Raw genomic sequence first — 27,379 nt, 5'->3', positions numbered from 1 at the left:
CAATCAATCTGTTCTCTTCCTTCCAGCATCTGGAAGGAATAAGTATCAGTATCTTTCTAAATACATTATAATTTACACTTTCTTGACACTGAATAAGCTTTTGTTTTTGAACGATTTATTTTCCTTGGTTATTGCTTAATTCACATTCATTCAAGTATTCAAACATGAATTTAACTTTACCCTGGCTCTCCACCATGTGTGGTGTCAAACGGGAATATTCGTGTTTTAGTATTGCAACACTTCCCCTAACCACAATGATTTGTTAGAATTCAACGACCAAATAGACACACCTTACTCGACATTCTACAACTCGATGAGCTACTTTAACATTCTTAAAATTCAAGTGCAGGTGGAGAACCCTACAAAACACATTCATTCTAACTTCCCCCTCATTCATCTTTAGACATGCAGGCTTTCGCTCTAAAGCATGATTTTATCTACAGTTTAATACTTAAATTTGAATTCATTGCCTTTGAGCATTTACTTTTAGCATCTAAAATTTTATGCTTCTAGACTAAATTCTACTTTTACATAACGTTCAAGTATTTACGTGTATTTACAAAATTCTAATACATATGATTTTTACAATTTACCATAAAATGAATAAGAGAAAAATAAATTTTTACTTTACTCATTCTTCGCCAAGCTGGCGGCACTGAAACTAAAGTTCTTATTAATAAAAGAATACGAAGTTATTTTTATCTTCGGCCAAATTTTGGCTTTAACATAACAGAATTAGTCTTTCGACCAACAGAAACTGCTTGTTCTTAGATTTTATACTTAAAGAAAATAATACTTTTGCCTTAGCTAAATAAAGTAAAACAAAGCTAAGTCTCAACCGAGACACATTGACTTCCGTCAAAACATAGAACTTCGTATTTACGCATAACATTTCGGAACAAAAGAAAAAAAAAATTATAGAAGATTTTAACTTATCTTTGAGTTTTCGATGATTGGAACTCTGTCTTTCTTTTCTGGCAGAACTGTTCCCACGTTATAGGTTTCATGGACGTCAATCTTCTCCTTAATGACCTCTGAGTGTCGTCCACATTAATTTTTCGTTTTCGTCCTCTGCATGCTGGCCTCTTGGCGTAGTAGTCGTCGGGTTGCTGTCTTTTTCGTTTTTCCCCTGGACGGCTGGTCGTGGCGTCCTCCGGTCTGGAGTCATTCTTGAATTTCTTCTGTTGTTGCTGGTCTTTTCGTTCCTCCTGCTGTCTTTTTATTTTCCGGAACGGCGGCCTTGTTTGCACCTGACTCTCTGGCCCTGGGAGCGTTCTCCTTGATGTATAATTTCTGCTGCGATACGTTGTAGGTGGTGTTTTCCTCTTTACCAAGGTTTCTTTACGCGGTGGCTTTGCATTCTTGTTTTTCTTAAATGCTGGAGTCTGAAAGTTTTCGTTTCTTCTTTACGGTACCGTCGCCTGGGTTGTAGAAGGGCTAGGTATCTCTTCAGTTCTCTGCTTCTTGGGTGGTGGAACGGGTGACGTTATTTCTGGACCTTCTACTTCTTTCACGCTTGAGTCCTGCAAGAAACTTTTAAGGATTTCAAAATCATTTTGATTATAGTATTTTTTCACCTGGTCGGGACTTGCTTTACAGATTTCCCCTCTCACGTTCTTAAGGTACAATACGACTCCTTTGATTTCCTGAATTACATAGGGGCCTTCAAATTTTGGAGCTAACTTTGCAGTAAAATTGTCTGGGGCACTTGATAAAGAAAATTTCCGCTTCAATACTTTATTCACAACTTTAAAATCTGCTTCACGGCGTTTTCTATCGTAATATATTTTTTGCCTATTTCTTGCCGTATCCGAGCTTTTAAGCCCCTGGTCAATAAGTTTTTGCACATCTTTCTGTTTAAATTCTTGCTCTATTTGTTGCACAAAGAATAATTTATCTAAAGGCGTAATTCACTTTTGGCCTAAAAATAATTCTGCTGGGGTTTTTCCCGTAGTATCGTGATTTGCCGTTCTTAAAGCATAAGCTAACTCATTTATGTAGCCATCCCAGCGCTTGTGATGTGTGCTAACGTAACTGCGAATTATTTTTACAATGTTTTTATTAACTCTTTCTGCTATGTTTGCCTGTGGTCTATACGGAACCATTTTGATATGGCGTATGCCAAGTCCAGTGCATATGTTTTCAAATATTTGACTAATGAATTGTTTACGTTATCGCTAATGACTTTTATCGGTGCACCGTATTTTAAAATGTATCTGTGTAAGAATGCATCTGCGACTGTTTTGGCTGACGCGCGTTTAAGTGGAACGATTTCTGTCCATTTTGAAAAATGATCTACTAAAATAAATTACTAAAAGAAAACGATTTTTATTTAACTCGCTCTGGGGGAAAGGACCAAGAAGATCTATGCCTAAAATTTCCTTCGGAAATGTAGCGCGAATGCTATTTAAGTACCCGGCCGGGCTGTAATTAATATCATTTATTAACTGACATTGATTGCAGGACCTGATATACCCAGTTACTATTTTGTATAATTGCGGGAAATATACCGCCTCGCGTACCCTTTTTAAAGTCTTTCTGACCCCTAAATGACCCGCTGTTTTCGCGTCGTGTAATTCCTTCAAAATGCTTAATCAAAGCGAGGCTGGGATCACTGGTTTGTACTCAAGATTTTCGTTTGTTGTTTTCGTATAAAATAATAAATTATCTATTATTTCATAGTTTTCTTCTCTATTTCTTATCGCATCGATATCTGTGTGCTCAAAGCTTTCGGGGTGTTTCAAATATGCATGGATACTTCCAAATTCAGGATCAGCTTTCAATTCAGCAATAATTGTATCTCTAGAATCTAAAATTTTTGAAGTCAACACAGCGCATTTAAGTTCGTTGCCTTCCTCGTCCAGTTTTATACGAGAAAGTGGGTCAGCTACATTGTTTTCCTTACCCGGTTTATATTTGATTATTAGATTATATTCTTGGAGTTTTAAAGCACATCTTATTAACCTGGGCGTTAGGTTTTTCCCCGATTAAAGTCTACCAACAGCCGCATGATCCGAAAAGACTGTTACTGGCGCTTTGCCAAAATAAACTCGAAATTTGTGTACAGCCATTAATACGGCTAATGTTTCTCTCTCTGTAGCTGTATAATTCCTTTGTGTATGATTCAACGTTTTACTAAAAAATGCCAAAGAATGGCCATTTAGCATAAGAACCGCACCCACAGCATAGTCCGACGCATCTGCTGCAATTTTCAGGTTTTCGTCCCCCTCCGGGAATTTCAAAACAGGGGCATTGATGAGCGCTTCTTTTAATTTTTCAAATGCGGTATTTGCTTCCGCTGTCCACGTGAATTTACTTTTCTTTCTTTTAATTACTAACAAGGGTTCAACAATATTAGCAAAATCTTTTATAAATGACCAATAATAAGAACATAACCCAAGGAAAGAAGAAAGTTTCTTGGCGGTGTTGGGAGGTGGGAAATTCTTGATTGCTTTTATTTTTGAATCTTGAGTTTCTATACCCTTTTGCGAAATTTTATAACCCAGATATTTAAGTTCTTTAGTTGCGAACTTGTATTTTGAGTAGTTAATTGTAAGACCGGCCTCTTTTAATAATTTAAAAACTTCTTCTAGATCTTTAATATGTTGTTCCAACGTACTACTCGTTATAATTATATCATCTAGATAGATTAAAGTCGATTTTCCTAGGACAGGCTTTAGAACAATGTCCATAGCTCTCTGGAATGTTGATGGGGCCCCACGTAACCCAAAGGGCATGCGTAAAAATGCATAAGTGCCCGATTTTGTTATAAACGCGGTTTTATGTATGTCTTCGGGTCTCATAGCTATTTGGTAGTAGCCAGACGTTAAGTCCAAAGTAGTCATGTATCTAGTAGATTTAATCTTTCTAATAATTTCCTCTATAACCGGCAAAGGGTAAACTGGGAATTTAGTAATACTATTCAGTTTTCTGTAATTGATAGCAAATCTCCAAGCCCTTTTATCCGACGGAGGATACTCGTTCTTTTTCCTACACAGTACGACTGGACTCGCGTACTCACTATTTATGTGCGTTATTACTTTGTTCTTTAACATTTCCTGAATATGTTCTTCTATGATTAGCTCTTTTTGTTTATCATAGCGATAAGGTTTAGTCCTACAGGGTTTGTCGGCAGTTAACTGTATCTCATGCGTAACTATTTGACAGCTACCAGGCCGTTCTGAAAACAAGTTTGAAAAAGTACTCACCACTTGCTGGATGGCTTGACTTTCATGGTCATTCAAATGGCTAAGGTCAACTTGCGGTTGTTCCACTGGTTCCACCACCCTCCGGTCCATCTCCAGCACAATAGAACTGTCCTGAAAATTGAGTTTGGCCTTCGCGGCCCTTAAAAACTCCATACCTAAAATAAGTGGATTTTGCAAATTTTTTACTACAAAAATTAATAATTTAAGGCTTTTATTTTGGAGTTGTATTTTTAAAGATAGTTTTCCGATACATTGACAAGTTTGTCCTTGTGCTGCTATGATTTCTGTGTTTTTATTTTTAAATAATCGAAACCTATTAAAGTTCTTCTTAAAAAAAGTATCACTCATGAAATTACCTTCTGCTCCTGTATCGATGAGGGCTTCTACTGGTACATCGCCAACCAGGACTTGTATAATTGGTAACTGGGAGTTCTTTACGATGACCGTATTTAAGTGTCTTCTTGAGAGTTTTTTTAAAACTTCCGGGGTCTGGACCCTCGCTTTCACAGGCCACTCTACTCGTTTAAAGCTTTCCTTTCAACTTCTGCCTTCTGGGTACGCGGACGGTTGTTTTTGAATTTCCTTTTTGGGCCTTGACCTTCGACCTTCGATGAGTTGGCTTGATAGCTCTTTCCCCCATAAGAGCGGTTTGCATTTCTGGTCTGCTCATTTGAAGATTGCCTTCGGATACTTTGAGAATACGATGGCCCTCTAGCTTTTTCCGCTATTCTGCGATTTTGAAACTTGACCGCCAATTCGAAGAGCTCCTGCAATGTGCTTGGGTTTCTAATTTCAAAGTAATCTTGAACAGCAGGTAACAATCTTGGTAAGATTATTTCAATAATCTTCCCGTCGGGTTTCTTCCCATACAACATATCCGTCCGCTTAATTTTTCGCAGAATAAAGTCCGTCAACTCTTTTATATTCCGTTGATAAAAACTATATAGTTCGGCTTCTAGCCTTGCTCGATCTTTCACTATGGGAATGGCCTTTAATAACGATTTTTTGAAATTTTCAAGTGTATATGTCTGGCCTCCGAATTCTCCTAATAAAAATTTGCCTATATTCTTCCACCATAGCGCGGCCTGTCCTCTTAGTGCAGATGTGGCGATGGCAACTTTTTGTCTTTCAGGCACAGGGTAGAGCTGGAAGTGACTGTCTAGGCCTTCTAGAAATATCGCCACCGAATTTTTTCCGTCGAAATTGATGTTTGGTTTAATTGACGCTCTCATCGTCTGGACCAGGTATCCAAATCCTTCCAATTGGCTTGCCATTTCTTGTTGTTGTCCAGCAACTTCCATCCAATTTTCGGCCATTTCAGTTCAACAAGTGTTCGGGCGCCAATGTAACGTTGCGCGCTTCCAACCTGCATGCAACAATAGTGGTGACTGCTGAGAACTGGAAAGGAGACAAAAGTCTTGAGAAGGGTTTAAATCCCTTTTTATTCAACTTTAGAAATTACAAATGCGTGCTCTTGACGCTCACAAACTACGCCGACCCGGCGGTAAAATAAAAATAAGAAACTAAGAAAAGAATAGTAACAAGTGACTAACTACGAGGCTCTCTAAACGTAACTAACCTCACCGCGTTCTAAAATACCGCTGATAATTCAGCAACTTCTGAATATTACGTTGAAAGATTAACAAACTGCCGAGGCAAGCACACAGGCCGAAACGCGTGGTTCTTCAATTTCTAACTAGCCACCTCCACGCTCGTAAAATAAGAAAGCACACTTTCGAACTCGTTTTCCTTCTATTTAACTCAGATTACTTCCGCTGATAATTTGAATCCTTGCGCGTTCTACTAAAATTTACATATTCTGGCATTGGCAATTCCAGGGGAAAGTAAGGCTTGACAGGAAAGTAGTTTAAATTTAAAATAAATGTTAGTTAAAATAACTATAAACCCTACAATCTTTACACTGGTGTCTTAAAATCCAAACCGAATTGTCTTTAATCACATTTAGCAGCTAGGCAACGATAATTGGTGTAGAGAAAGTATAGAATATGTTTAAAACAATCATTTTAACAAAATCCCTTTCTAAAATTCCAGGCAGGAAAAATGCTAGGCCCCGCAAAGCTATGTAACAACGAAATCCCCTGCAATTTATACATACCATCTCTTTTCACGCCAAGAAAAGCCTCGGTAATATATATATACGCTGTCTGGCTCGATTCAGGTATAGAGATGAAAAATCTTTATTTACCGCCGGAGCGTATCTATGGCCTATTGCCGAGGTTGTAGTAAAGGGGATAAAAAAAAACTGGGGTTTCGAGAAATAAAAAAATCCGCTGATTGCTGACCGCAACTGCGTTAAACCAAGCGAACCAAATCCAAGCCCTTAACTCCCCGTCTACAGTTATTGTAAAAGTCCCTCCCAATGCCAAACTGAGAGAGGTTGCCATTTTGGATCCCTTCAGTGCTTTGCCGGAAAACGAATTTTACAGTATTTGTGCGATTCAGATAAACATGGTGATTTACGAAATAATTAAGTTTTCTGATTTTCACCATAAAGTTTTAGTTAGCAGATTTACAAACACTTTATAATTGTTATTTTGCAGATAAATTATAGATAACATTTCACTCGTGGATTCTTAGGTAAATGTGTGGACGTAAATGAAGCTCGGTAATTTGTATTTTAATATAAATAAATTAATGTAAATTCCGCAGAAGTAATCCACAGACAGAATAAAAAATTTTTGTTTATTAAGATGACAGATCTTCGTTACGCTTCCTTGAAACTCATGCAATTATTATTTAAAATCAAACTCCATCTAAGATTGAATTTAAAGTTGTTGCCACCAAAACTATTAAATAATGAAGAACGTAATGTATTAAATAATAATAATGCATTAATGTAAGTAATGTATTAAAGATAATAGTGTATTCAAGAAATTAAATAACGAAGAATCTACATGAACATATGTATGTTTCTAGCACTGTGGAAAAAAACAGTACCTAGAGACATCGAATTTGGAATAGCGTAGTCCTCCATTCGGTTATGGGAATATGGAAGCCCAAATTTGTAATTTGTAATTTGATTTATTATCCATTTCATATTTTGTCAAACAGTAAAGAATTTTTTATTAATAAACTCAACTATTTCAAAGTGAGCAATGGCAACACTGTACGGAAAAAGAAAACCTTTTTTTATCTCCAGTGCGCTCAATGTGTATCGGAAAATCTAAAGATATGCTGTTTTAACTATTTTGTGATTTTGCTGTTGAATTTAATTTTATGGTTTAAGTGCCAAGAACATGGCATTTAATAAGGTAATACACAAAACATTAAAAAAACGCCCCTTTTGGCATAATATAAAATCTGAAAGTTTTCAAATTTTTTTTTTCTTTTTCAAATTTAACGTAATATAACAACTTTTTCTCAATATCAATAAAAGAATTAACGGAGTAATAACATATCAGCTATCTTAATCGGAAACAAAAAAGTTGCCAACAGCAAGTATTTATTTAAAATGCTGATATTAACGAACTATTTTCAACATACAGTGACGTCACAGGAAATCACGTGCTTTCTTCAACGTCAGAACATGACCTTATATAATAATAATAATATATTTAATGTTTTTCAATTCTATTTTTATTTCTAATTTTGTAATACTTATAAATGTTTTTATTTAACTTACAAACTCTACGTTTTGAAAGCGGGCAGTGGCAACACTTCTCGAAATAAAGCAGACTTGCCACTCACTTTGCCACTCGGAAAAATGAGGACGAAAATTAGCGTTTTCCCGAGTTTTTAATTAATATCTCGTCTAACTAAAGTCGTACGAAGATGAGAAGAGTCGAAATGGCTTCGCACGAATTTTTGGAATCCGGAGGAAATTCAACTCCCCGCCGTTCCAGAGAAGATAATGCTAAAAACAGGCAAACAAACAGAAAGACACGCGCAAAATACAGTTTTTACCAAATATATTGATTATTATGTCAGTAGTATAATAAGGACATTTTGCTTTGTGAAATAAGGACATTTTGCTTTGTGCGAGAGTAAGCACTGAAAAGGTAGCAGTTCGCAGAATACACAGCAAAATCTGACTGAATATAATTATTATACCTCTGTATCTGCAATTTGGTGCGAGGGGTGGACAGAAATGTCCGCCTTCCGCCGATATGGTTTCGAAAAGTAGTCTTAGTTATTGTTGTCCATAAGGCCGAGTTCGAAGGCTGACCATAATCCGATGGGCATGCGGGAATAGTGCGGGGGGGGAGGAGCTTTCAGAACAGGAGGATGCGGATGAAGGGGGGCTGGAAACGTGTATTGAGAGGAATACTGTAAAAAGCTTTGTGCGAGAGGGGGGGAGTACAGGGAGTGTAAAAATGATTCTCCAGAAATCACGACTCTGTGCCGCATGGGATTTTTGCCCGATCTTTAGACAATCGGAGAGTTTTTCGGGAAAAACTAATGAAAAACTTGAGTGTGAGGTTTTATCTCCCCTACCTTTTATTTTCTGATTTTCTTTCTTACTTTTCCTTTTTACTCAATACTCTCTGTGGAGAACAATTTTGGAAACCAGAGCTCAGAGAGATATTGCTAGAAACTCTCAATATTAGACCTAAGCATACAATAAAGAATTAGTACAATAAAAGTATTAACAGGTTTAATAAAACTAACAATAATAATGAAAACAAGTAGAAGCTCAGTATTAGCTACAATATGAGGGAACTGGTGTAGTTAAACAAACTTATAAAAAAAGAGATTGAGTGAAATTTGTCTAAGATCCATCGTTCTGAATGATTTTGGTCTTCTCCGAAGGTGGTGACCTCATTGCTCAGTATTAATACATATTTATCTTTGCATTAATTCTGGTCATATCGAAAGGAGGTCGCCTCGAGAGCGTTTACTATGCAGTGAAAATCGCTTTACACGAAACTGAAGGGAATAGAAATATTTCTTCGTGTTAAAGGATATTGAAATATATATATATATATATATATATATATATTCAACAAAATTAGGTTTATTAGAGTGCATTTTATTTGCATAGATATGTATATATGCATATATTTAATAAAAAACCAATGAAACAGAAACATCCGGAAGAACTTAATGAAATTTAATGCAAAATTCTGAAGGTTTTTGTAAAACAAAACATTTATTGAGTTTTTGAAAAGTAATCTGATATTTTTCATTGCATTGTCGTTTTTTACCATCAAATTGTTCGATGTCGTCCAATTTGTTATTCATTTCACCATTGTAATGTGCGTCTAAATAGCTGCGCATACGTTTTACGATGTTCCTCATTTCGGATGGCGTGGGAACAGGAACTGCATTATTCTTTTCATTTTCGTCGTCGGAATCTGAATCAATGATATTTTTTTAGCATTGAACAAACTCCAAAATGTCTTTGTCTGCCCTAATTGGGGCTGCACACACGTTACCATCAACTACTGCAACGAATTCTTCCGATAATACAGTAGGACAGTCCAATAATACAGAAACTTTCTCAAACATTTCATTAAGTGTCGACTCACTTTCAATACCCTCCTTCTCCATTTCTTTTGGCGCCAAAGAATCTGATACTTTTGAGAATCGTGCATGACGAAAATAATTTTTATTCGCCTTTGGAGTCACTCAATTCCATGCAGAGAGGAACATGTGAACCATATACTTTTACTCACACTGTGATGTACTCCTCACCGAATTCCAAAGCCAACTGATGAGAGATAAGACGTTTGTAGGGGTGAAAGTAGCTTATATAAACAAAACTCGCTCATGTCACAGGCTATTCGGAGGGTATTTCTAAAGCCAAGTTAGCCACCTTTCTACGAAACATATGAAACCAAGTATATGTATTTTCCGTATTTTGTTCATTCCCAGAAAGGATATCTTTTCGTGTTAAGCAATTTTCGTTTCGCGTTAAGAGAAGCAAAATGCATGAAAATATATAGTAGTTTCTCGGAACCGTTGTATTATTTCCTGTTAACCGATATTTCGTCTTAAGCGTTTTCGCATTAAACATATATTTCACTGTAGTTAAAAAGGATTAGTTCATTACTCAATTACAACCATTTGCTTTTCCTTTTTCTATACATTTTCCCCTCATTTTTACCTCTTGTAATTTTATGCATTAAGAAAAGTCATGTTAGGATAATATTTCAAGAAGTATTACGGCTGCGGTCTACGTTCTGGACATGGAAACCTTCTAAGTATGGCAACAAGAAGTTGACCTTTTTCCTTGACTGGTTTAGGAACAATATCGATTATTCTTAAAGATAAATCAAATTGCAAATTTACAGAACACTGTAAATTGGACTCTGTATTTCTGTCTTCCAGCAAAGTAATTTTCAAATAACGATTTATTAAATGATGGTTAAATAATAATTTTCTCCCGCATTGTCTTCCTTCTTTCTGCGTAGCACACTCGGCCCGTATTCGAGAGGTCCAGGTACATATCTCTGCGAGAGTATTGCTCATTTTTCATGTACTCCAGCATCAAGAAACCCTAATGAGTGTACAGGGTCCCTTGAAATCACAGATCTGTGAAACCCGCTTTTAAATTTATTAGAAGATACCAAATCTAGGTAACTGTGTTAATGTAAAGTTAATTGAAAACATGCGAAGATATGCAACCGAGTTATCCTAATTTTCTGCTGATGGTGAACGTTTTGAAGTTTGAATACAATAAAATGTTGCATATGTACTGTAAATACCTTGACAGGTATGCTTATAGCTTTCGTATTATATAATTTTTGATTAAAGGTTATAACTAAAATAAGTAGTCGAGCACGTGATTTCTGGAGGATTATTTTTTCGCTTACTACAGGTACAGTTTACATGTCCAATTTGTTTTAGTATCTGAAAGTAATTCGAGAAGACAGTTCACTCTGACATAGTTAAGCTCACCCGTACGTTGATTATTACTCGTATCACTTTTAAATCCTTTTATTTCGTTTTTTTGTTTGCATATCTTTGGAAAGAGTAACCAGAACAAGATTTTCATTAAAAAAGCAAGCTTAAAACCGGGAGAAATATCTTGCAAATATTACGTCTAGAAATCTGTATAGTAACGCTCTCAGAAACAAGCACAGCACCTGACAGAACTATCAAGTTGTTTCGAATTTTATTAATTTATTGCTCCCGAATTTCTTGATTCCTCCACGATAAGATTTTTCTGATTATAAGCTCTATAAGTGAAAAAATATGCCTAGAACATTTGGGTTAGCCATTGTTTTTAGCTAGTATTCTGGTGTTTTTTAAATGTTTTGCAACAAATTTTGATTCTCCTGCGAGCTAGTTTAACAGTGTAGACTTTAGAGAAGGAATTTCCATCTCGGCATTACTTGCATTTCAGTTACATAATTAAACTCATGTTTTATTTTTAGTGCTTTTAGCGTATACACTTGACATATGGTAAAAATGTACAAGATATGGATACAAACAACATGCAGCGTGGAATTTAAAACCATGTTATTTAAGGCAATAACATTAACTGATTGAAATGAATTACAAAACTGTAACTGTAAGTGATTGCTGCGGCGTGGAATCGCAACATATAGCGTCGAAATTACATGCAGCATGGAAGTTACACACAGAAATTCAACGTGGAAACAACAATATACAGCAAACAATAAAATACAGCGTTGAACAATAATGACAGTTACATACAGCAATACAGCTTGGAAACTACATGCAGCATGGAAGTTACATACAGAAATATAGCGTGGAAGCAACAACATACAGCGAACAATAATATGCAGCAGGGAAACAACAATTACGTACAATTACATACAGCGTGGAAATTACATACGTGAAAGCAGCAATATACAGCGAACAATACAATACAGCGTGGAAACACAATGACCATTACATACAGCAATACAGCGTGGAAACACAATGACCATTACATACAGCAATACAGCGTAGAAATTACATGCAGCATGGAAGTTATATATAGAAATGCAGCGTGGAAGAAACAATATACAGCGTAGAAACAACATAAGCAATTACATGCAGCATGGAAGTTGCATACGGAAATACAGGAAATACGTGGAAGGAAAATAATACAGCGAGCAATAATATGCAGCGTGGAAACAACAATTGCAATTGCATACAATAGTACAGAGCGGATATTATGTACAGCATAGAAGTTACATAACAACATGGAACAAAATATACAACGTGGAACTTAAGCGTGAATGATGTTATTTAAGGCAATTAAATGTAACTGATTAAAACTCTAACTGTAACTGACTGGAATGAGTTACAAACTTTAACTGTAACTAATTGGAATAACTGTAACTGATTTCTTTGAAATATGTAACAGCAAACAACTATTAGTACATTTTTTTGCCATACATTTTTTTGATTAGCTAAGTTCTTCTTTAACTATTTTATTCGTAACTGGTATATAATTCACAGCGTAATTCTCTTCTTTCTATTTTCAAGAGTAAAATTTTAAAGAAACAGGGAAGACGAGCAAGTAAACATGATAAGAGTTTATTTATTAGACATAAGTTATTTCTCTCGCTTTCCTAGCGTGCTTTCGTGGTGTAGTGGTTCTGCACGCTGGGCCGGTATTTTAGAAATCCATGGTTCGATTCCTGGCGAAGGCGATTGCTCATTTTTCATCTTGCCTGCTTCCCCCCCCCTCTGCATTGGCGCCTGAACTAAAAGGATGTTGGATGATGATTCTCCGCACCCAGGATTTGGCGATTGGGTCCCTCAAAAACCCCAGTTGCCCTTTAAAAGGGGAAGTATATTAGGTATTTCTCCCGTCTTCCTAGCGTGCCTTCGTGGTGTACTGGTTCTGCACGCTGGGCCGGTATCTGGAGGTCCGTGATTCGATTCCCGGCGAAGGCGTTGCTAATTTTTCCTCTTACCTGCTTCGAAAAAATACCTAATGTCTCTACAGACTTAAATGAAAATAAATTAAACCTGAAGGCAATGTTTAGATATTTAAATTAAAAATTCCTTTGTAATTCTATTTTTAGTTGATTTTCCGCTAATATTAATTTCCGATTCGACCAAGTGTTAATCTTTAGTCAATGTTTTTTCAATGTTTCGCTGTCCGGTAGCTGAACGGTGAAACCGCTGAGCACTGAGAGTTCGATCCGGAGACAAGTTTCGGTACAACGAACATAAAGCCTGAAAGGGAGTTTTGTGGTTTCCTCATATATAATGAGAACATAAGCCCGTTTTCATTAAAAAATCCACCAGGAAAGCATCCTTTTCCTTAGGCAGAGAGCCGTAATGTGATCTGCTGTAGTCTAATCATCCACTCCAATTCATATTAATTAATAGTTATGTCTCTGCTATCTTCCTTCGAAACAGTTAATACTTTCGTAGAGAAACTGAAGGTTAACAAAATTACGTTACGCTAGAGGTCGTCTTTTATACTTATATGAAATATTTACTATTTTACATAATTATAATGGCATTACTTCGCCCAAACTATTTGAGAGCTTGCTAGAATAAGCTGTTTTTCATTTTCTGTTTTGCCTAACATTATATCCATAACTCGCAGAAACATTAGGAACGTTATCTAAACTTGTTTTATGCAGCTTTAATAGAAATAACTCACGAGGGCAGTTTGGACACTACTCATATTAAAACGGAGATAATAGTGAATTATTTACAATAAAAACTCATATTTCTGTGCTCCTGTTTGTATTAATTAAATCATCGAACCAACGATCTCTCAAAATTTTGTTCATCGCTGCTCGAAGAAGGGACTCAGAGAAAACAACCCATCCTTGAATAACGTTCTCCAATAACTCTCACTATCGGCGACCAATGTGATAATCCACCTTCATTGCAGGACAACCTCCTAAAAAGGCTTCCGTGAAACGGAAGAAAATCTGCTCTAACACCCCCCGCCGAGCCTACAGCGCTCAATTTGATACTCAACCCCAAACGAAATTTCAGGGGTGCATTCGAAATGGAACTTAGGTGAGGGTGGGGAGATGTGTCACTCCCCCAGGAACGGTTCTCTTTTGTGATGGTGTGTGAAGAAGTGGGGATTCTTGCAGCAGACAAGTCAAAGACAGTTGTTGACAGAGTAGTTTTCAACAGGCCGCATGATGTCACACGGACCCTCCGTTCTGTGTGTTTAGAAAGGTTTTCCCGGTCCCTCACGTTCTCGGAATTGTAAAACCGCCGCTCGCCATTTCATTTTTCATGGTCAGTTTTCATTTTAAAATGAAATATAAAAAGTGCTGTAGGGCTCATTGCTTCTGGACTTGGCAGCTGCGAAGGAAAGAAAACGAATTTTTCGTCTGCTTCATACTGATGCTAGATGGTCTTGTTCATAGGTGCAGCTGCATTCGCTTTAAGTACATTGATAATCGTAAACAGAAGTTATCAGTTTTTGAGGAGTATTGCATAAAATAAAATTGAAAGCCTTTTATCTTAGCAGCTTTACTTCCTTGTACGAAGTAATTGCTTGACAACTGTATGTAAGAACATAATAACTAATTAATTTTTCCGCAAACTAATTACAAAACTGAATTAAAATGGATTCAGAAGAGATTTTTTTAGTACGTACATGTACGAACGTACAGACGCCACGAAAAAAAATCTTTTATGTATCTCTCATAACTGAAAAATGAGTAGCCTCAGAACGTTGAAATTTTGTATATAGGACTTATATATAACATGTAGCTAAGCATCTCCCATTTTGGTTGCCATCAACTGTACCAAAACTATATATATATATAAACCAATAATTCATAATAATTTATAATCCGAAAACTTTCCATATACCATCTGCAAGGAACACAAATTCAATTAAAAACCATGAATGAAAAAACTTTTAGTCAGAATTTAAATTAGTATTTTAAAAAGTAATTTAAATTTCCTTGTTTAAAAAAACTGCTAAGAAAAATCTTTAATGCAGAAATAAATTTTAAGTAATTGAAAAAGTAACTATTGTCATTGAACGCAGATTAATCGACTTATCAAGGGAATAAACCAATCTACCATCAGTTAACAACAACTAAAGTAAGAGAGAGTGTTTCATCTTACTTCCAAGTAAGCATCAAACTATTTGCTAGATCCAAATCCTAACTCATAATTAATACTGGATCCGAAAAAGACATTAGTCCATTTAAGCGAAAAGAGTCTCGTTAAACAAAATAGCAAATAATCTTAAAATTATTCTCATTAAGAACACAGTCTGAAAGAGATGCTTAGTTTGTTTAGAAAACATATCCCCTACACTCTCATTTTCAATAGCGAGGAATATACATACATTTATGCAGAATTTTCATTATTAAATTTCTTCAAATATAATGCAGGACTCTAACATTTTGCTGCAAAAGTTTGAAAAGTGAACCGACATTTATAGGAGTCCGACGCAAAATGTCAAAACGAAAGTAATAGTCCTTCGGGACTCAAATCCCTTTGGACTAAAAAGTAAAACCTATATCAGAGAAATTATATGACGGAAAATCGGTGGGTTTTTATTTAGAATTTACGCTAATATAAGGCTACGTTAAATTTTACATTTACCATGTTTCGCTTTTAATTGGACTATTTCTTAAATCTTTCGTCTTTAATCTCCTAATTAGACTACATCTTTAATCACTAATCTTTATAATCTTTTACTCAGACCACATCATTAATCATTAATCTCTAATCAATAATCTTATAATTAGACCATATATTTAATCACTAACCTCTAATCACTAAACTTTAATATTCTAATCAGACCATGTCTTAAATCATTAATATCTAATCAATAATCTTTAATCTTCTAATCAGATCACATCTTTAATCACTAATCTCTCTAATCAATAATATTTAATATTCTAACTAGACCGTATCTTTAATCTTCAAATTACACCACATATTTAATCACTAATTTCAAATCAATAACTTTTAATCTTCTAATTAGGCCATATATTGAATCATTAATCTCTAACCAATAATCTTTAATCTTCTGGTCAGACCATATTTAATATTTATTTTTGACTAATAGTTAATTTTAAGTTAACTTTCCTGTCGTTAACGGATGAATATGATTGACTTGCTGAGTATCAAAGCAATAATTAAAACAAAATCCGCTTAATTTCTGGAGTCATTCCGTTAATTTCATTAGCAGGAAACAGACTAGGTGGTGGCGAATTATCGTCCATTACATTATAGTTCGGGCACTGCTTATAGAGCCATCTGGAGTTTTCATTTCGGTGCAAGAATTGTGAAAAAACTGTGACGCCTTTGCTGCAGACTCGAGCTGCGGATCTTCCGATTGCTAGACGGAAGTGTTTTCCTATTACACCAGATCGCTTATTTTTTAACATGTTTATAAATTCGATTTGCAGTGATCTATTAGAATGCAATGGTATGCTTAGTTTTGCTATTATTATGTCTATGCAAAGATTTCAATTCAATCATACCTCATTTAAAACAGCCTTTGTATTTTGTTGCAGTATTTTGGAGATGAGGAAGGAAAAGTCTCGAGATGCTGCCAGGAGTCGTCGTGGCAAAGAGAATTACGAGTTCTATGAACTCGCCAAGCTGCTACCCCTGCCGGCGGCTATCACAACCCAGTTGGACAAGGCCTCCATCATTCGACTCAGTATCAGCTACCTCAAGTTGAGGGATTTCACGGCACACGGGGACCCTCCCTGGAGCAGGGAGACATCCCCTTCTGCCTCGAAGACCATCAAAGGTAAGCCTTTCTATGTTCTAAAGATGCTCTTGCAGTTGCATATTGAGATCTCCTAAATATTCTGAATACTTTTTCTCGTCTTCTCAGAGGGATTTGTGCATGTAATCAGAAGCTTTCTCCTTGTCCTATGTGTGTTTTAGCATCGTAATCTACGAATGTTCAGTGCCTTTGTGGGAATTTCTGTATTCAGTTAGTATTTCTGCAATGAATTGAGCCGAAGATGTTAAATTTGTTTTCCTAAACAAACAACAATTTTTTCGAGTAATAGGGTGCCATTTTTTTCATCGAATTAGAGAAAGCGAATCGAAGTTATCGGGTTTTTTTTATTGACATAAAATTTTCTTCTTGCTACTCGCCCATGATATCTTGCAGATCGCATTACTCTTCTTACAGCTTCTGGATTTACGCATATTCCATATAATTTACGAAGTTTTTCAAAGAGTTTAGGAGAAGTCAATCTTGGACTCCTTTTAATATTCCTGTTAATATATAAAGCGTTTCATTCCATCAGATAACACAGATGGTCTTCCAGGTCTTCTTGTGTTTGGAATACGATTCTATTTCTTGTAACGCTTACTATTATCAGAAACTGTAGAATTACTTAAGTTAAACAGGCAATTTTTTAATAGGTTTCTCTTTCTTTTGACGCAAATCAATAACTAATCTGCGAGTTTCTAACGATGTTGCCTTTCGTGACTCAGCCATTGCAAGAAAACATTAAAGTAACGAATATTTTCTAAAAATAAAATTTGAATTTTAAAAGCAAACGATTTTTAGATTTTTACCTAGCTTTTTTGTCCAAATTAATTCCATGAAATTTTGTTTTTTATTTATTGCAGACGATTTTAAGTAGAAATTACCAAAATGTTCGATTAATTTCGTGGTATCTTTCTTTTTCTATTCAGCATAAAACGTTATTTTTTAATTTTACTATATGTTACAAAGACAGAGCCAAGAGAATATGTATTCGAAGTAAAAATATTCTTCATTATTTTACTTCAAAGCTTTTCTCCTATTACTTAAAAAATTAAAACAATTATAGTGGCCAACTTTGAAATATCATTTAGGAATAAATAAAATTAGCAGTTCAGTTCTAAATATGAGCTTTCAATTCTACTCATATTGACTAGACAATGACTTCTATGTATGTATTACAGAAGCAATTAGCCATATTGCAGTTGTACAGAAAGTACGGCAATTTTTCGTGTTATGCATTACTTTTGATTTAAAAGAAGCCTTGGGATTAATAAATTTTTAATAATTGGTATCTCTTTGTCCTGCGAAGTGCTGATAATGATGTCATATATATATTATGAATCATAACAGCTGTAAGGTTAAATTCCAGAGACCAATGAAAACATTTTTGCTACCTGCTAACCTGTACATGATGATTTAGCTACGTGTAAAAGAATTTGTAAAAAAAGTAAGATACTTATCTTTCAAATGAGATACATTCTGATGGCCTCAGATATCACATGGCTTATGTACAGTTAGTGTAAACAAACAAAGACGTTCTTGTTGAGCTCTTGTGGAAAGTATCTCGTTGAATCTTTCTGTTGTGGATTAACGAACTAAGCCATTTTAAAGCGAGAGATGCAATTTAAGCTCGTCTTGTATAAGCAGTTTTAAATAATACTAAAATGACATAAAAATGGTAATTCTTCACCACCTTTCCTAATATAATCTTTATCTGAAAATTTACTTCAGCTATGGTTTATAATCAGAGTGGGATAATAACACACCTACCTAAGGCAAAAGGAATTTTATTTTTTGCTTATATCATCCTTATAAAGTTGAGTCGAATGCGAATATTTATTTTTAACAAAAAGTGGCATAAATGAAAATTTCAGGAGTATATATTTCAAAAATTGTAACCGTATCTCCTTTAATTTGTTTCAAACCTCTGAATCAAGAATGGTCAAATCTTTTTAACACTAATTTTGCTGATTTATTTTGAAATCCTTTTCTTAATCATTCGTTAAAATTAAGTAAATTTTTTTAAAAAAGTTCTGACAGAATCTTCAAAGTTTCGGAGATGCCATCTGAAGAACTGTGGCCTGAATTATATCAAACGCGGATATATAAACAAACTATAAACAAAGTGTTGTCACTCAATATTATCGGCGTATATTAAGTTTAAAGAAATTATGCAATGAAGTATAAGCATGAATGCTTGTATATTCCTCGCACGGTGCAAATATGACTGAACTTAGGCCATCAAATTTTGAATAACATATTCGTCCACCCGAACATCTGCACCTGGAAGCCCGAAATTTTAATTTCGAATTTTATATTTTATAAAACTTTAACGTATTTTTGACAAGCTCAACGATTTAAAAACGACCAGTGGCAGTACTGTACGGAATAAAACACTTTTACTTCCAGCGTATGAAACTGTATAACGGAAATTCTAAAGATATGCTGTTTTTAAATATTTTGTTATTTTTGCTATCGATTTAAATTTGATATTGCATAAGTGAGAAAAACATGTTATTTAATTAATAAATTTAACTGTCAGAAACGCTAATAAAAAGGCCCCTTCAAAAGTTTTGCTAGCCATTTTAACTAAGAAAACTGTACATTGATATGATAAACTGTGAAAATAGAAAAATATATGCCAACGCGTTACACTGCATCGGGAATTCTAAACGTATACTATAATACTGCTTTGAAATGTTTGGTAATTTTGCTGTTGAATAGTATAAAGTACGAATAAAATAACGCATAATAATGAAGTGTAATACACCGATAGATGGCACTGGAAAAAAATATATAAACAGGAAAACAATGTACATAAATCCTGTTATTAAAAGACAAAATATTCAAAATAAAATTTAAAAAATAAATCTGAAATCTCTCAGATTTTACAATTCTCCCAAAGGCGCATTTTTTAACGTTTTGTGGGTTCCTTTATTGATTAAATATCATGTTCTTCGTACTTAAACCATCAAATTCTGTTCAACAGCAATATCGCAAAATAATTTTAAAATGAGCATAGCTTTAGAATTTCCGATACACAGTCTCGCGCGCTTGAGATAAAAATGTTTTAGTCCGAAGGGGCTTTGTCCCTGAAGGACTATTGTTTTCGTTTTCGATTTTGCATTGGTTCACTATAAATGCCCGTTTCACTTTTCAAACTGTTGCCACCGAATGTTAGAATCCTGCATTATATTTGAAGAAATTAAATAATGAAAAATCTGTATATATGTATGCATATTTCTCGCATTGTGATAAAGCAATGGTACATAGAGCCAGCGAATTTTTAATGATGTAATCCTCCACCGAATATAGGCATCCGGAAGCCAAAATTTGGAATTTTTTTATGACCTATTTCATAACACTTGAACGAATTTTTGATTCAGAAACGCGACGATTCCAAAGCGAGCAATGGCAACACTGTGCGGAAAAGGAAAACATTTTTATCTCCAGCGCGCGAGACTGTGTATCGGAGATTCTAAAGATAGGCTCAATTTGAAATTATTTTGCGGTATTGCTTTTGAAGTGAATTTTATGGTTTAAGTGCGAAGAACATGATATTTAATAAATAAAGGTAACACACAAGAGGATAAAAAAAAAAAAGCCCCTTTGGGCGTATTGTAAAATCTGAATGCTTTCAGATTAAAAAAAAATTTTTTTTTCTCTATATTTGGTTTAAATTTTCACATTCATTTCCTTCTTCGAAACTTGCGATGAAGGTAATTAGTCAGATGAACACCCGCTCGTCTGCCGTTTGTTAAGATGCATGTTCTAGTCCCTGTTAATACAAGGAGTCGTGCAAAAGATTCCAGGTGTGTTCTTGAACATCAAACCCTTTCACCGGCAACCACGGTGAGAAATAAAATATCTGCTCTTGGCATATGGGATTCCAAACTCCATCCATCATGGCTGCAGAGACTTATGGAAATTTTTAGAACAGCTGAATCGCCATCCGGGTGTAGTGGACAAACTAGAGTTGGACTTTCTTCCATTCTCCGAGAACAATCCTTCCCTTACCCTCCGGTCCACGAAATGAGATTAAGAGGCCATTTCCTTTCGATGAGCGAGAACAGAGAAAAAGCGACTGATTCAGCTTCCCCGTAGAAAGCGAGTTTTATACCTAATGAAGGCCTAATCAGACTGAAGGTCTCTTATTGGATGGGGTCGGGCGACATTTCGGCCGCCTCATAAATTCGGAGCGTGAAGGTCCTGCCCGGGGGAGAGTCTGGAGTGGAACGACCCTTCGTAATCAACTTCGTGAAATGGGTGATTTACCAGTGCTTGTTCACTTGTACGAGGCGTGTTGTTATCTTCTACTCCATTCTTCTGTACGCGTGCACTGCAATTGCGCCCATTGTTAAAGTCAAAACTTCTGATTAGATTTTAAGGCCAGCAAGACGAAAGCACTATAACACACGAACAAATGAATTAAAGATTAATTTGCCTTACGAACAGTCTTTTTTTTTTACACGTAACAAGCCCACCTAAACGAATTTATTAATTTTCATACCAAAAACATGATTTATATAACCTCAATACTATACATGTATTTTTGAAATTTGATTACATTTTAAGAATAACTTCCAGTAGAATAAATAAATATTAGCGCATTTTTGAGACAGATTCGTAAGTAATTCCGGCAGCTCTTCAGATTTAAATGATTTGGTTTACTTAGAAATTTATGAAGAAATAAAAAAGAATGATACTCGCAAATATTGCTGGATTTTATATCAAACTCTACAGCTCCTGACTGTACGCAAATTATTTTTAGTTATTTTACATTAATGGAAAGAAGTTAATTTTGCCTTTCCCTCAACTGATATATAGCCTTTTCACTTCCTTCTACGAAGTAAAAAGGAAGTATTGTAAACGCAAAAAGTTTCAGGCAGCATATTTCAACGAAAATATCCAATTTGACCGCTATCGAATGCAACTTAACGACGTTTTTGAATGACATCTGTACGTAAGGACAGAATAAAAGACTTTTTCCCTCCAAAAAAATTATGAAACTGATTTAAAAGGAATTTTGAAGAGAATTTTTCGTGGGGTCTGTGCGTACGTAGGTACGTATCTCGCATAATTAAAACACGGACGTCGGAAAAGGTGAAATTTACAAGTCTTCGATTGCTAATCATAGTTGGAAATTTAATCACAATTTCGACTTCGGATGTACAAAAATTACCCAGAAAGCTTCTTCCACCGGAAAATTAGATTTTCTTGAAGCTTTCCCCATTAGCAAAAATTTACCGTGTTTACTTAAAGATTTAAATGATTTAAACTACTAAGGCTTTTAAATTATCCTAATTTTTCAATTTTCGTTATTATTTCTACTAACGATGGCGCTACTCTGTGTTTTCTCTCTCGATTTCTTTCGTGTATAAATATGTTCTTATCTTGGTTTTTCAATTTAAGATTTCTTTGCTCCTGATGAAGAGGGACTTTGTTCGCCCTCGAAATCGATATTCTATGCTAAAAATCTACGTCTAACACAGGTTGTTGCTTCACTTTTATAATTTATTTGAGGCATGTTTCTCTTCTGTCTTAAAGAAAGAATTTTTATAAAATACTTATTTCTACAGCCAACCGATATTCAGAAACTTTTTAATTATTTATTAGATTCTTTGCACCAAATTTGTTGAGAAATTTGTTGATAATGCTTCAATGCCCTTGTTGCCAAATCCCGTGCAAAATTCCCCACCATTACCACGTATCATCCAAGATACTTCCTGTGAGAAATTGTCCTCTTCCCATTCCCCACTTTCTTTCACAGTGAGACTCGTGCTTATGTTTGTGTTGCGTCTTTCACAGTGTGAAAAAATAACCATTTTTTGAAAAGCAATACCTCATATGATTGCGTTTGTACGACCTGTTATTGAATCTCTACGAAAAAGTGGTTCACTTGGCGGTGGCGGTGGTGCTGGATGTTTCGGGAGAGAGCACGAGAGAGGATATCCATTTTGCATACTCCAACAAGTATTGACAAGACCCGAAGAACTGTAAATGGATTTGCATAAGTACATACGCGAAACGAAGTGAGAATTTTGGTGTCACGGGGAAGTTACTTGTCGCGCAACGGGCGGTCTCCGTGTTTGAACTGTCCAGCTTTCAAAAAGGTACCACAAGATAACCGAGGCTGAAAAGAGGCATCCGCTTGTTATTACTATAGATATGACAGTCACTTTACTATAATTTTTTAGTTTCCCTGGGATTCCCATGATTTCAAATCTGCTGTCTGATTTTCGAAATTAAAAGAAATCTTGTTCTTGATTTTTAAACCGCCAGATTTTAAATACGCTTCCAGCATTGTTAACCCAAAGGGTCAATTTGCCCAGAAGGTCTATTAATTTCGTTTTGCCATTTTGCTTTGATTCACTATAAATGGCGAATCACTTTTTAAATTGTTGCCACCAAATATTATTCGCTCTGTATTATATTTATAGAAATTAAATCATGAAGAACCTGTATAAATGTATGTATGTTTCTCGCATTGTGATGAAACAGCGGTACCCACAGCCATCAAATAATGTAATCCTTCCCTCAAATATGGGCATATGGAAGCCCGAATTGGAATTTGTTCTATCATCTATTTCATATTTTGTAAGTCTTTAACGAATTTTTGATTAAGAAACTCAACAATTTCAAAGCGAGCCATGGCAACACTGTACGAAAAATAAAACATTTTTAACTCCAGTGCGCCAGACTGTGTATCGGAAATTCTAAAGATATGCTCTTTTAACTATTTTGTGATGTTGTTGAATTGAATTTTATGGTTTAAGTGCGAAGAACATGATATTTAATAAATAAAGGTAACACACGAAACTTTATAAAATCGCCCGTTTAGACGTAATTAAAAATCTGAAAGCTTTCATATAAATATATATATTCAAATCTTGATTTATGGAAGTTCACCTCGAAGACTATTAATTTTGTGAGATACTCAACCTCACACTTGACAGAAATTGCCTGTGTGAAAAATCACTTGCTTATCAGACAACTGAAATTATAATTTTATCACCATGATAAACTCTGATGTTGAGGATATATAATGTGTCGAGTGAATTTATTTCAGATTTAACACTATAAAATCCGATTACACTTTCTTAAATTATAACATAGTTCTTATAATTCTGAAACAGTTAAAATCAGAGATAAAAAACAACATATATTGAAACAAATGCTCTCTGATTTAGGTTAAAATAACACGCCGAACAATGATTACTTTAGAAGTCAAACAACAAAAACCAGTGTTATATTTGCAAATTTCCGAGAAACTTGCAGAAATTTGCACTTTCACAGCTGAGGAGGAAGGTTCTGCAGTCAAATCATCGAAACTAGTCCTGGAAAATTTACAAATATAATGCTGATTTTTGTTGTTTGACTTTTAAAACAAAAGCTATTTTGTTAACATTTAAGAAAATGTTATATGTTTGAGAAAATGATAATTCATATATGACGCACTTACACCATGGCGATTATTTATTCCTTACAATTAGACTGTTTGCACCAAGTTTGATGGGTGGCCGCCATTAAACTTGGTCTCTTTCACAGTATCGGTATTCTGATGATGCTAATTATTAGTTTGAAATAAATTGTTATGCCGTGAGATGAGATTTAAGGAAATCAAAATCGTAACATCTACAATGAAGTGCCGAAAGCAGCTCTGAAAAATAAAGACGAGTTTATTACAGATGGCTAAAAGAAAGATAAAAAATTGTTACACCTCTATTTCAATGTATACTGTTGTTGTGGTTGTTATTGTGAATAACCTTGCTAGTTTGATATCAGAACTAGCCCACGAAATTCATAGTGGCAAGGAGGCAAGATTGCGCCTGTCGTTGCCAACAGCTTTGGGCTCCTCACGACTTTGCTCAGTCCCCCCCCAATTTTGAAGAAGAGCATCCCAGGGGGACGCTCCAGAAGGTCCCCACCCCCCTTCGTTTACCGCCAACCTCTCGAAAGGACTTTTGGCTCGCCGCATATTTTAAGTGCCCCCATACTGCACAGACAGTATACATTTACAAACATCCACGCTTTCACCGGGATTCGAACCCGGGCCCTTTCGGTACGGTAATCAGAGTTACTAACGACTATCCCGTTTGGGTGACATAAGTATATTACAAATTGCATTAGTCACAGCAATTAGAAACAGAAACGGAATTTCAGTTATTCTAACACTGACCAGTACAAGGTAAGCATTCTAAATTTCTTAGTGCCCATTAGTGACTAATGGATAAAGCCGGGAAGCACCTGTGATTAGTCCTAGATTCGTATCCAGCAAACGGTGATTAGTCCTGGATTTCGTACCTGCTTCTTGTCTTCGCATGCTTAATGTGAATACTCGTAAGTTTGCTATTTGTTCCATGGGAAAATATCTATTCTAAGGCCCACAGTCTTCGTGCATTTTTCTGTAGTCAGTAATCAACTCTTTACTTTCCTTAAGTAAAGAGTGACATTATTTATTAGAAAAACATGTTATTTATTTTAAATTAAAGCATCAGCGAAAAATATATTCACGAATTTGATCATAAATTCTAGTACAATAGATAAATAATAATATATCTGAAGGAATTCCTCAAACAGATATAATTAACTATAGGCGTATATCTCGTTTTTAACCGGCATTTTCTGTAACCAGAAACATTAGATATTACAGATGCAGAAAAACTGCGGGAATTACACAGCAGAGTAATCTTGGTGCTATCTAGAAATTTATGTTGTCAATAACAACGCATAAGCATTGTTAAAGGCTGTAGTAAAACTCGGGATAATAATGTAGTTAATATAAAAAAGGAAAGTAATGTAGACACTATAACAAATAGAGTAATATATTGGAATTACAGAATTGTAATTTAGTACATTCTGCAGAAAGAAAAAAAATGTGCAGAATTTAATTAGATTGGAGTGGCATTTATATTTGAACCAATTTAAGTAGGTATTTTCTTCCTCCTTTCTGCAAGCTTTCGTGGTGTAATAGTAGCACACTCGGCTCATTTTCGAGAGGTACAGGTCCGAGTCCAGGCGAAGGCATTGCTCATTTAGCGTATTTTCTGCTTCAAAATAGCCTAATGACTCTACACTGGGGCCCGAACTGGAAAAAGGTGGTGGATAATTCTTCACCACCAGGATTTAGCGGTTGGGTCTCCTAATCACCAGTCGCTCTTTAAAAAGGGGAAGTATTAATTTAGAAGTCAAACAACAAAAATCACCGTTATATTTTCAAATTTTCACAGGACTAATTTCGATGGTTTTACCGAACCATCATCCTCAGCTGCAAAAGCGCAAATGAACGAGATAAAATAAGAAAACCTGGACAGGAGATAAGCCACTGGCGCCATCTGTTGATGAAGCCAGAACTAAAGCATAATTTCTTTAAAGGCTGAAGGCAAGATTTTGTGAAAATTTGAAAATATAACGCTGATTTTTGTTGTTTGAATTAATATTTGTTCGGCGTGTTATTGTACTTAATTAAGGGGAAGTACGTAAAGTATTCTCTCCGTCGTTTCCGCATGCCTTCCTGGTGTAAAAGTATCCCAGTCGGGAGTATTCGAGGCCCCAGGTTCGAGTCCCGGCGACGAACTCCTGGATTCATGTGTAGACAGGTTGATTTAGGTTGATTTTTTATGCACTTCTGCGTCAAAGTAACAGAATGAATCTACAGTGGTCCCCAAAATAAAGGGTGGTGGATGATAATTCTTCACCAATATGATTTGTCAGTTGGGTCTCCTAATCACCAGTCATCCTTTAAAGGGGGTCTCCCTCTTTTCTGCATGCCTTTGTAGTGTAATGGTAGCGCATTAGGCGCGTATTCGAGAGGTCCAGGTTCGAGTTCCAGCGAAGGCATCGTTCATTCATTCTGTCTGCATTTTCAGTAATACTTAATGACTCTACAGCATAGATTTTGTAATACGTATTTAACGCATAATATTCCTATACAAGGTGAAATTGAAAATTAAGTCACAGTCTTATGCTTTATAAAAGAATATTATACCAACAACGCTACTGAAACGGACGAGCAAATACAAACTTACAAATCATGTTTTAGTTGAAGTGGTTCTTTTCTGGAAACCACGACCATTCGTAGCTTTCTGTTATGCGATTTTGAGATGTATCTCCTTAATACAATCATTTGGAAATGGAGAGATGAACATCTTTGCAGTCCGTATATTTAGGTTGATTTTCTCGTAGCATACTTTTAGGCTCATCCTCTTCTTGATCTGGGGGAAAAGGACTCCATTTTTTTTTTTTTTTTTTTTTTTTTTTTTTTTTTTTTTTTTTACTTTTCTTCGAGTTGATTTGAAATCGATCACCGCGGGTTCTGAATTCTGTTTAGATCTTATCGGATTGGTGAGGCCATCCTACACTTTCGAAATGTCTTTATGAGAAATAAAGAAAAAACGAAATTGGTGATGCTTTAGAATAAATCGAACGAAAATTCTGTTCTCCTGTGTAAAGGGGAAATTTTAGATCTTGAATATGTTATTTAAAATTTCTTTTCTTGAAAATCTAAGGAAAGTGTCTGTGTAATAAAAAATATCCTTACTTTCTCAGATAACTGCAAATTTATCTC

The 27,379-nt window shown here is 35.3% G+C and overlaps 1 protein-coding gene across 5 annotated transcripts in view; it reads left to right on the top strand.

Annotated features, from left to right (window-relative positions):
* The window catches only part of LOC118193862 (protein trachealess-like), a 568,020-nt gene that overhangs the window by 404,897 nt on the left and 135,744 nt on the right, over positions 1 to 27,379 (top strand). For all 5 annotated transcript variants that reach the window (XM_085819599.1, XM_085819600.1, XM_085819601.1 and 2 more), the window contains one exon: positions 16,595 to 16,836. In XM_085819599.1, the coding sequence (XP_085675725.1) occupies positions 16,595 to 16,836 (242 nt within the window). The remainder of the gene's footprint in view (positions 1 to 16,594; positions 16,837 to 27,379) is intronic.

The sequence above is a fragment of the Stegodyphus dumicola genome, chromosome 6 (genome assembly GCF_044657685.1).
Source record: "Stegodyphus dumicola isolate Sdum_Otavi_A_Nest chromosome 6, ASM4465768v1".
NCBI classification, from domain to species: domain Eukaryota; kingdom Metazoa; phylum Arthropoda; class Arachnida; order Araneae; family Eresidae; genus Stegodyphus; species Stegodyphus dumicola.
Note: the sequence above shows the minus strand (reverse complement) of the source record. Positions and strands in the feature narration are given on the sequence as shown.